An 11,464-nucleotide genomic window follows, 5' to 3' on the forward strand; every position below is an offset into this window, starting at 1 on the left:
CGCTTTTCACTTGTCATGGTCATTTCCATTGACTATGATGTAACTTGATAAACATGGTGCAAAGATACCGAAATGCATCTCAGAAACAACCACACCACCTTGCAAACTTAAGCCGTAACCAAAAGATCAACAAGAAACGCGTGTGAGCAACGTTATTCATTTTTATTACTTCATAAAATATACACAAATACTGTTGTAAATAAAGTGTTAAAGAACTGTACAAGATATCAGTACACAATACATAAAGTGAAATCCCCATCACCTCACCCTCATACGATTCCCAACCCTATAGTTACAAAACCACTGGGTCATTGTGGCCCTTAAAAAGGTAATTACACGTACAATACACTGCTATTTACACATCCCTGCAATTGCATCAGTTCTTTTCTTTTGAATGACATCATTTGGGTTGCTCGAGGTTAAAATCCAAAAGGTGATATCAAACTATAATTTTTGCAGAATGAATATCAAAAGCTCCGTGTTTGATACAAGGTGGACAGAAGAACACAGGAACAAACAAACAAAAACAGCTGATGAACAAGATCCTTCTAATAAATTACAGGAAGATGAAGCAGAAGTACGAATAAAGAACAAATCAGACAAATAATAATAAAAAAAAATAGTTGAACATAAATAGTAGAGATCTGAGAGACAAAATCCTTGAAAGTGACTCACTGCATACTCACACACTTTCACGCACACTGTTGAATGACCCAGCTGGCAATGTAACACTAGCCAATCCCACAATTTAGTACTTTAAATACCTAAAATTCTGGACCCAGCCCCTATTTATGTCAATAGTATGCATTTTTCTACTTTACACTTTAAAAACAACCACATTTTGGCTTTACATCAAAATAAAAAATATTTACAGTGAAGTTAACATTAAAAAAAAGAAAAAAAAAATATCATTGGATGCCCCGCCCTCCCCATCTCTAACAGAGCCTGCCCACTCCCTAATGACTTCCATTAACAAAATAATAAAAAAAGGTAACATTAAGAACTATCATAAAAATTGCAGCCACTATTTGTGAGCCAAATGGGCAGCTATGGTCAAATACATTGAGAATTTCCTGAGGTGCTTTCCCTCAAGACTTTTGAGTGTGTCTTTGCAATGTCTATGGTCATTCTTCACCTTACCCACTCACATTAAATCCATAGAACACCAAGTCAAAACAGGCAAAATAAGGGATTTTTGGTGGAGGTTTGTGGAAGAGAGTAAATAATCACAATAGGGATGACAGGCAAGCAAGAATCAAATGCTACTTTACCAAAAACATTACTCTACAACAGCTAAAACATCACTTGCTTATCCCTTTCAAAGTTACCTTTCTTTATGTCCAGCACCATCTTTCCTACCTCTCCCCAATTTCATCTTTCAGCCGTTATTTCTCTTTTAAAAAAAAAAAAGAAAAAGAAAACCCATAACAAAGACGCAATACTCAATGAAAATGGTTTTGTGGTGTTAAAAAAAATGAAGAATTTATATCTTTACTAAGCCTACATCAGTCACAAAGTTGACCTTGGACAAGAAACATGCGTGTGTCCCCAAAACTTTTTCGCTTCTTTGATGCCAACAGGTCTTCACATTTTTCAGACAGAAGGTACTGAGGGAATGTTTTGAGGAGTGGGGCAGGTATGAGCGACCACTGAGTAAAAATGGTGTGTGACTGTCATTTATTTGCTTTTGTATTGTGGTGGTCCACAGTTCAGCAAATAGGGCTCATGAAAGAGTGCATGTTGGATAATTTCATGTGCTCCCATAGATCCTTTAAAGATTCACTGTCCATTTCCAAAAATCCATGTGTCCATTGACAATCATCTTTTTAATAAGACAAGGGAAAAACAAAGGGGAAATGATCTGGAGCGATGAATATACTTTGCGGCCCTGCAACAACAAATGGAGCAGTGTCATTAGAGAAGTCAATGTATTGATAAGTTGTGTATTTCCACAGTCAGCATTGGAATAAACAAGTGAAATCAGGCCTCACCTGTCAGTTCCACTCGCATGCTTAGCCAAGGAATTCTACTTCCCCATGTGCTCAAATGGCACACTGACCTGCAAAAGAAACAGAATTAAGACTTAAAAGGAGGACTTTGCAGTCTAGCTGCTTCTATCTCAAACATATACACGAGGCAAAATTATTGCATCATGCTGAACCAGATCCATGTCTTATTATCCCATGTCTGAATGCAAGCATCACATCAGATGCTTGCAGTCCACAATGAATGCGTTAAATGAACAGTTCTATCACATCATGTAACAAGCATGTACCGTATGTATCATGTATCAGTTGTGTGCTGGAGATCAGAATGGATACATAACTGTTCAAGCAAAAGAGTGAGTTTGCTAAGACAGCCTATCTTCCAGCATTTCTATTTTTTTTTTATAACACCAAATGCACAATTTATATTGTGATATTTATATGTTTCATTACGAGAGATGACGCACAATATAGACCTGCCAATTTAACTGATGACAGAGGCCATCTGCGCATTGCTAGTGTGTTTAACTTTCAGTTTCTATTAGGACATGCGTTAGATGCAATATCACACAGGTCCTTACATACCAGTTTCAGGGACGCATTATATGATGACATGGACTGTTATCCAATAACAACTTGGTTTTTACAACAACACAGATTGTTTTCAAAAGAGAGCTTAAATACATGACGTTGACTACTAGGTTACTCAAAAAAAAATTAAAAAAACAAAACTCGGATCCTTGCCTAAAGGCTTGAGGAGCAGTGATTTATTCAACTATTTTTGGATGTCCTGCTGTATTTAAACATTGAACTAGTGGATCATTCATTAACTTCAACAAAAGCTATTTTCATTGATTAATGTTTTTTAACCATTAAAATATAGCGTGTATCACATAGACAGCCAAAGGAGCTGTGAGCGTTTTCCCACCTGTGATGTGGAAATTCTGGATTGGTCGTGACGGGCTGTGAGGTCAGAGGACGATACGTTGGCAGGAGCCCCACGGTGGAGGCGCATGCTCACTTTCCTCTCCCTCTCCGCACGAGAAATTGCACGAGGCGACGTGTTCCCTGAAATTGTGTATGAAATGAACCCCATTTAATGCAGATATTCAAAAAAGAACATATTGCATAGTATCATTCTGTTATCAAAGGACAGATAGCAGAAGTTTTCTACGTTTTTAGAAGTTTTTTTTTTGCAGTATACTCACCAGACTGCTGGACCCGTGAGGCAGGGTTAGAGATAGCCTGCTCTGGCCCGTTCCTGACTCTGTTGCCAGCTCCAGGGTTGGGACCTTGGGGGAGGCCGCGTGATGCAGAACCCCGTGGGGCTCCACCGATCCGCTCATCCCTCTCATCTCCTGTCCTCCTCTCCCGATCCCCATCCTCAGCTGTTCTACCAGCACCCTGATAGAGGAGATCATCACATTAAATCTTTCCTTTAACAAAAGCAACTTTAAATTAGCTGTTTGGAAGTCAAATTTTTGACAACTGTGATGGCAGAGTTAAGTGGCTACAAGGGATCAAGACAAAGATTACTACATACACTTACAAATTTGAGCATGTTCCAATCAAAGACATAATCATAGGAGAAACCCTGTCGATGGAAAAGATTCCTGAAGAGCTGTCGTAGGTAAGAGTAGTCAGGCTTGTCATCAAAACGGAGTGAACGGCAAAAATTCAGGTATGTGGAGAACTCAGCTGTAGGAGAATAACAAGCAAAACAGTAATAAGGGAAAATGGATGCAAAAAAAAAACCCAAGCCAAAAAAACCAAAAAAACATTTGCATTGTCAGTGTTCATTACAGAGAGAAAAAAAAACTTAGTACTGCAGCTGCATATAATTTCCGAACTCAAGGTATGCTGCTGCCTAAATACACAGAGGCACTGCAGATACAGTACTTACAAGGATATCCTTTGCAAAGAACCTCAATGGGTGTGGACATTTTCTTCTCACTGATTCTTTCATACTTCTGTCTCTTGGTAGCGGCCTTGAGGCCCTGCCAGGGAAGGGAGCCCAGGTTGAAGTACATGAGAACATAGCCAAGAGACTCCAGGTCATCACGCCTGGACTGCTCTGTGGACAGAAAGGATGAGATGGCATACAAGAATGAAAAAACTGAGGGATGTCCCCTTACTTCTATGACAAACAGGCACTCACCAAGGACTTACTTAAAATTCTGAAATAAAGTTTTTTCTTCAACAACCTGTGAGCAGACACAGCTCATAGTATCCTGTCATCAGCACAAATAATAGTTAGACAATAGTCCAAAAAAAATAATAATAATAGTCAAATAATCATCAGACAAAACTTGAAAGTTTTGTTTATTCAAAGAAACTTAATGCTTATTTACTGTCACTGTCGATCAAGTTCCACAATCAATACATAACTAAAAAAAAACACCCACTCAATTAAATAATTTTAACTGCTGAGAAAGCCAAGATAATACAGAAGAAATATCCTGTCCTATCATTCCCATGTAAAATGTGTCCAGCCAGCTGATATCTAAAAAACAAAAGTCAATATCTAACCAAAATACAGAGATAAATAACTTGCTTGGGCTGCAACTGTTTAGCCACACTGCAGTGCGGTGGGGCATGTGTTTAAATGACCAGGCATATAAAAATGTTCCACAGAATGTCTTAGCATTACAGCATTACACTGAAATGACAACACCACAACAGGGCCGTTTTCCATCCCAGATGGCATTTCCTTCTTTTTCCTCAATCATGAACTGCTTGCCTTCACATCCCCTGTATGAACTGATGGGGTGTGTGTAAACAAAAACTCAATGCAGAGAGGAAGCACATCAAAAATCAAAAAGTGGGAGGACCAGAGGGGATCAGAGCGACACTGAGAACAAATCATTCCTAGAATGTCGAGCTAGAATTGACAGCTTCCTGGCTGAAAAAAAGTTAAGCGCCAGTTAGAACTCCAGATTTAAAAACCACTAAAATATTCAAAAGGATACTGTTTTGTTCCGACACAGACACTAACAGATAGTAAAAGGGATTGTAACTAATAAAAAACAGACTTTAAAGACAACTGTTGAAGGGAAAATCTAACATGTAGTATAGTACATTACACCTACAGGCTAGGGAAGAATGTCATATAGAGGGCAATATCATCATAAGTCAGTTCTCATTAATCACATTTAACAAGCTGCTTAGAGGTTAGGTAAATTCAGTATGTTCTTTGCATGTTATTTCAGTATCAGGAAAAGAGGCAAGATTGGCCTGATGCATAATAAATTCCCCGGACCAAACTGAATGCATTGCATTTGTCTGAACTTAGTCAGGATTATCCACATTTTAGACTTCAACCTCTCTGCCATTGCAGTACTACATAGAATATAAACTAACATGGTTAAGTACAACTTAATTAGGGGCTTTCTAGAAAGTATCATCATCATCATGCAGAGCTGTAACAGAACTGTCTAGCAAAATGTGTGCAAATAAAAGGATCAAGAATCAGCAGCAGTTTTATGAGGCTCTAATCCCATAATGTGTGTAACAAGTAACTAATCTGGTCGAATCGTGTTTGTGCACATGTTCTAAGTGGGCCTTACCGATTCCAAGGTGCGTGTTGATGGATGCATAGCGTGCCGTGCCAGTCAGGTTCTTGTTCTCCCTGTAAGGGATGTGCTGGTGTGTGCGGGCATCACGGTACTTTTTGGCCAGGCCAAAGTCAATGATGTACACCAAGTTGCCCTTCTTGCCAAGCCCCATTAAAAAGTTGTCAGGCTTGACATCCCGATGGATGAAATTCTTGGAGTGGATGTACTCAATGCGACTTATCTAAAGAAGATATGTGAGACAATGAGTGAAGAAACTCTCAGGTCCTGCAGCTCCAAACGTAAAATACTTTGGTACACAGACAAGATACACTAGGTGTCATTCATGGCCACAACAACAGGATTGCACTTTTCTCATGTTGTTTTCATGTAAACCTTTAGTCACTGAGAAGTAGTAGGTGCACTCAATACATCAATATCTTGACCAGACAAAGAGGAGGACAAAAAGTATATATATATATATATATATATATATATATTAATATATATGAACACTGGACATGGGAAGGTGACAACCCCAGGCTACAACTGGAGAAGCAAGCATCCATGTAGAGGACTGACACAGCAGATCAGCTGCAGTTAGGATAAAAGTTGAGATGAGCTGTGCTTGAGAGAACAATGTATGAAGTGAAATATCTAGGTCAGTACAGTCAAAGCAGAGGCCAGAATTAATTACAAAGTACACTGGATGCACAAGAGTAGTGGAGACCAAAACATCTACGATCTTTAGAGAAGCCTGAGGGGACTCGTGCAATGTTTATATATAGAACGTGCACCAACAAATGAAAGTCAAGTAGGTCATGCACATGACCTAGTGGGATCATAAATATTAGGTCTCAGTATTCTGCTAGTAAACAAAATGGTTTCAGCCAGAGGGATCTTTGAGGATACAGTGAAACTGTCCTAATTCTAATGTCCCTGACTTATCATGACATTTTGTGTCATACCATCTGGTCAGCCAAAAGCAGGACAGTCTTCAAGCTGAACTTCCGGGAGCAAAAGTTGAAAAGGTCCTCCAGACTGGGACCAAGCAGCTCCATTACCATCACGTTGTAGTCTCCTTCTGCACCACACCACTTTATCGATGGAATACCCACTGGAACACATATACACACAGTCAGCAAGAAGTTTCTTCAACCCGCTTGGAAAATCAGTTTCTTCAAAATGCCTTAACTCATCTATGTTGGGTCACCTAATACAGACCACAACAGATGACAACAACTTGAAAAGAGAAAATTCTTCAGAAAACAATTCTTAATGTTAAAAGAATTAGAGATGCACTGATTGACAAGGAACCCGAATCTGCTGGTTTTCTGTGTTCTCAGACCGGAAACCGGCCGGTCAGTCTCTTGTATCGCTGATTTCAAGGTTGTCTGTTTTATGAATGATCCACACGTTGTATGCACAGCGGCACAGACAATAACTCGCAGCCACACGCTAACATGTTCTTCATCTTGAGTGAAGAAGACACAAGCAAAGGAGAAGTGGCTAAAGCTAAAGAGAGCTCAGTGCCAGACCTAAGTGAAAAGACCGAAGCACTCAGTTCAGCTGGTTACTCCCTGATCGGCTATGTTTCTGGTCATGGAGGAAGTTTTTCTTACTCGACTCCATAGGCTCTCTGAGTCCCCGATGACAAAGAAGGTAGCAGCCACTTATGGTCCATGTATATTTATGCTATTTGTTTGTAACAGTTTCTTGCTAACAACTACTTAGAACAACTGGAGTAGGTTTTAAGGACAATGAATGGCACAATTTAAAGTTTGAACTTACATGTGTCGTCAGCAGGAATTTTACTTTACGGTTATTTAAAGACGCGACACATAGCAATCTAATGTGTACCTAATAGCTTTTGGCATTATGTTGGAAGCACACATCCTACAGTACTGCTCTGCTCCAATCTTTAGTTGTGAGTGAAACACTGTTTGTTAGTGTTTTCACTGTTTTTACAGTGATGGGGATATTGCCTGCACCCTTAATTGTACAGATTCGGACTTGCGTGACCCAAGAGGACTTTGGAGTTGGGTTTTACTGATGGGCTCTTGGCGATCCTGACTCAAGTGATTTAAAGGACTCAAATAACTCGTGTCAGTACAATGAGTCATCCAGCAGGCCTTAAATCTGAACGCAGAACTGTATTTGCCATGACTACCTCTTTTCAGTTGCTTTATTTTGAGAAAAAATTGTAAAGTTTAATAATCTCTTTTGTTATGAAAGAAAAATGTTGCATTGCAGAAAAGTTGATTTTTGTTTGTATATGCTGTCAGTTACAGTTGTTAGAAAGAAAATATGAATCTGCAAAAATCGGTACTGGCAGGTCACACTTCCAAAAAATTGGAATTGAACAAGAAAACTGCAGTCAGTGCATCTCTAAAAACAATGCATTGTACATCCTGCCAGCAGCCTTAGTAGGGTATTCAGATCTATAATACTGCCAAGGACAAACTGAAATAACCTGCCAAATGTGTTGAAGCTATATGCACTCCTTACCTCCTCCTTGCATCATCTTGTAGAACTTGCTTTCAATGTGCAACTGTGGGTGTTTGGTCTTCACACATTCCAGCTTGATGGCTACCTCCTCACCGGTGGCAATGTTGGCACCTGAGGAGATACACAAAAATACAACCACAGCTGTAAGAGCTAATACCAATCCAATAATGGATAGATATGAAGGGAAATGGAGAAATTAATGGTACACTATGAAAAGGAAGACCATAAATTAATGTGGAAAGAAACTAATGTATGAAACCTTAACAGAGGAGAAAAGTGAAAAGTTGTTTAAGACAAGCAAAAACAACACAAAAAAGACTGACTTCACACTTACCAAGGTAAATGTCACCAAAGGAACCACTCCCAATCTTTCGTCCAAGCCGGTACTTGTTCCCAACTCTTAGCTCCATGGTTGCGAGTTCTCACTGCCACCAACACAGAAATAGATTGTTTTAAGAAAGCACAGGACACATGACACCATGCGAGCTCATCTGTGGTGCTCCTCGTCTGTTACTACTAACTTTGAAAGATTATGGGATGAGCTACTGCAACTTGACTTCCCAAGTGGTAGAATGAGGGACCGTGCCCTCAGGAGTCAGTCAGCTGCTCACATGATGATCCGTCAGTCACAGACACACTGAACTGACCACGTGTTTGTGTGAGAATGTTGCCTGAGCAGGGCTAGCTGATCAGCAACAGCTGTCTGGCCTCCAGAGATACACGATTAGGACTGGGAGGGGGAGGTGGTTGGAGTGAGATCAGCAAAAGCAGGGAAGGGAGGAGAAATAAATACAGAAAAATGAGAGCAACACTCAATTTTAAGTTGCCATTTGGAAGTTTGCCATTTGAGCACCAAGAGTTGGCACACATGAAGTGAAATGAAGTGCATCTTCTGAGCTGAACTGCACGTGATGCTGGAGCAGGACCATGATTTATTTAGTACTCTCTCAACCACGCTACATTGTGCAGCCACTGCAAAAGCAAGACTGAGCTCTCCACTGTTCTGTACTAGCACTGCCAAGGGAGGGAAAGCATGAGCAGCCGTGGAGCTCTGGCTGGCTTTATCTGTGTCAAGGCCCTCAGACAATTCTGTGCAATGAACTTCAGTAAGCAAAGTGCTGCAGAAAATGCACCAGCGTAGAGGATCATTTATCACAGAGATTTCCTTCCTTGCCACCAATCTGGGAACACAACAACTGTGCCCTTCATAGTAGTGTACTCTCAATCCAAATGTAGCACTGCTGCATCTTTAAATAATACTTCCTGCAATGTGGCCAACAACATATAAAATAGAACACATCACCGCTACTGATTCTTGCTTTTATGCACATCTCCTATAGAAAACATGATATAGTTGTATGACAACACAGGAAAAATTGAATACAAAACAGACAATCTTACTTTTGTGGACATGCCAACTCAAGCAAGCAGAGCGGTCATCAGTTCTGCAGGATTAATTCTCTGCATTCGGTCTGCTTTCAGCCAGAGCCTCCTTCATCACAACATAAATTATCCCAGAAGTGACTTTGCTTGATTGTAAGCAGTAGGATTAAAAAGAGAGCTGCTGACACCAGCTCTGTTTTAAAACTGCTTGAACAGTGATGATGGCTTACATACTATCATCTCGGATCAGCTGAGCCTTGTTAAAGGATTCAAACGCAAAACAACTCGAATTGCACTGTTCTCATATCAAGTGAAGACGTCAACTTAACCAACATACTGTAAGATATGTAGACAGAACTTGTCAACTCCAGTTGATGAAAGGGCAGCCTGCCATATTGGATGTGATGGAGGCAGATGGATTTGGGCTAATAAAGGGTTAGGTTTCATTACACCAAGTGGGTGTCTCATGTGCTGTAGCCAGGGACCGGATTCATGGTGCAACATTAATCACAAAGCTACACAGTAAGCGCCATTGATTAATTACTTGGTACATCAACAGTGACACACAATTTTAAACAGCACAGTTTCCATATGGTTTTCATCTGCACATACCATCATGCGCTCATTTTAAAAATCTTAGCAAGGGAGAACTTTGCAAAGACATGCACAATAAAATCATAGCAAAGTGAAGACTGCATTTATGTTTCAAAGGTGGCCTGTCTCTTGTGAACTGAAATTAGCTTATCACAGTGCACCGAAAAAAAAGGAACTCCATCTCCGGTTATGGTAGTAATGGCTTACAGAGCAGTGGACTGTTAAGATACAACACTACGTTACATATCTGCTGGTTAGGCGTCTTTGTGGCAGTTGTGGTGACAGGATGTCCCGAGGAGGTGGTACACTGTCTTTAATCACCTATACACGAGGAGACTTAAGTCACATGAAAAACGAAGCAAAGCTACGCCTCTTACTCTCAGGCAGCTGTCACTCCACAATCAGCTCGTGTGTTACAGTCTCGACAATAAATGCAAACATTACCATGACCATGACCGAACTTGCAAAATCTAAAATAATTGCACAAGTTTAACAGTTGGTTTCTTAAGGTAATGGAACATGTCAAGCTACGGTACACTTTCCTGGTTGCAATTTGATGGGAAGAAAGTCGGTAGTGATTTACGTTACAAAAGAAAATTACTAGCTAAAATAATGTTACGTTTACTAAAACACAGATTATGTTTTAGGACACCCGTCTGTTTAATTCACAGAGGCATTAAGTAAAAATATCAGCCGAAGGCATTTACATAAGTTGACTGTTAGCTGCTAAGAGTAGGCTAGCGTTGACGTTAGTAGAAATACGTTAATGGAACCGTAAAACGTAGCGTACAGTAATTCTTTTCGAAATTAAAATAAGCTTTAAATGTATATATAACACTTCGCTACATTTTGTATCACACTCATAACCGCACCCATGTAGGTAGTGGACTAACCTGTGTAGATAGCCATCCCTACTACTCGCCCCCTCCCCCTCTCCTGTACGCCGTGAATACAAGACTCTGATTCGGCCGAATCAGGCCCCTTTTCCCCCTTGGTTTCCCTGGTTCCCCGACCCAACACTCACCCGATAATGGGTTCGTCCGAGAGCTGGTTCGGTGGAGGTTCTGATCCAATAGTTGTCAGTCGGACAGAAGCCTGCGCAGAGGAGGATGGGAGCGGATTCTAACGGCTCTCATTCCCCCAGCTCTTAGATCTGTCGTCGGTTGCACTCCCTGTTGATATTCCCACAGAAGCTCCAGCAGCACGAGCGGCCGTTCTCCACTCTAGTCTCTCTCCCCCTCTCGTTACTTAACAACGCGCCCGTTCACAACGTCGATGATGTCATTGCCTGAATGTCAGTGCACAGTCATTAAAGGAAAACGTCACACCTAACTGCTCCTTCCTCCATAATTTTGACCATTCATCAATTATCCCATTTCCTTCCGTTACTCATTTTGAGTCACAGTTCACAAAGTAAATTCATTGGTTGTGTTCATCAAACAC

The 11,464-nt window shown here is 40.5% G+C and overlaps 1 protein-coding gene across 2 annotated transcripts; it reads right to left on the reverse strand.

Moving 5' to 3' along the window:
- Positions 1–143: 143 nt before the first annotated feature.
- On the reverse strand, positions 144–11,448 carry LOC124073234 (casein kinase I). Of its 2 annotated transcripts, none has more exons than XM_046415328.1 (11): positions 11,046–11,448; positions 8,379–8,469; positions 8,045–8,155; positions 6,505–6,653; positions 5,552–5,780; positions 3,889–4,059; positions 3,535–3,683; positions 3,194–3,389; positions 2,914–3,053; positions 1,992–2,059; positions 144–1,888 (listed from the first exon to the last, which is right to left on the reverse strand). In XM_046415328.1, exons 2-10 carry the CDS (start codon positions 8,452–8,454, stop codon positions 2,027–2,029), a joined length of 1,254 nt encoding a protein of 417 aa, XP_046271284.1. In that variant the 5' UTR covers positions 8,455–8,469; positions 11,046–11,448; the 3' UTR covers positions 144–1,888; positions 1,992–2,026. The 2 variants fall into 2 exon arrangements, with proteins under 2 accessions (XP_046271284.1, XP_046271285.1); XM_046415329.1 differs by lacking the exon at positions 11,046–11,448 and adding an exon at positions 10,915–10,938.
- Positions 11,449–11,464: the final 16 nt, after the last annotated feature.

The sequence above is a fragment of the Scatophagus argus genome, chromosome 16 (assembly GCF_020382885.2).
Source record: "Scatophagus argus isolate fScaArg1 chromosome 16, fScaArg1.pri, whole genome shotgun sequence".
NCBI lineage: Eukaryota > Metazoa > Chordata > Actinopteri > Scatophagidae > Scatophagus > Scatophagus argus.

Coding starts and splice junctions, on each gene's coding strand:
- LOC124073234 (XM_046415328.1), bottom strand. CDS start 8,454: ATGGAGCTAAGAGTTGGGAACAAGTACCGGCTTGGACGAAAGATTGGG. Junction 5,781..6,504: donor TGCTTTTGGCTGACCAGATG/GTATGACACAAA, acceptor TATCTTCTTTAG/ATAAGTCGCATTGAGTACAT. Junction 3,684..3,888: donor TCTTTGCAAAGGATATCCTT/GTAAGTACTGTA, acceptor ATTCTCCTACAG/CTGAGTTCTCCACATACCTG.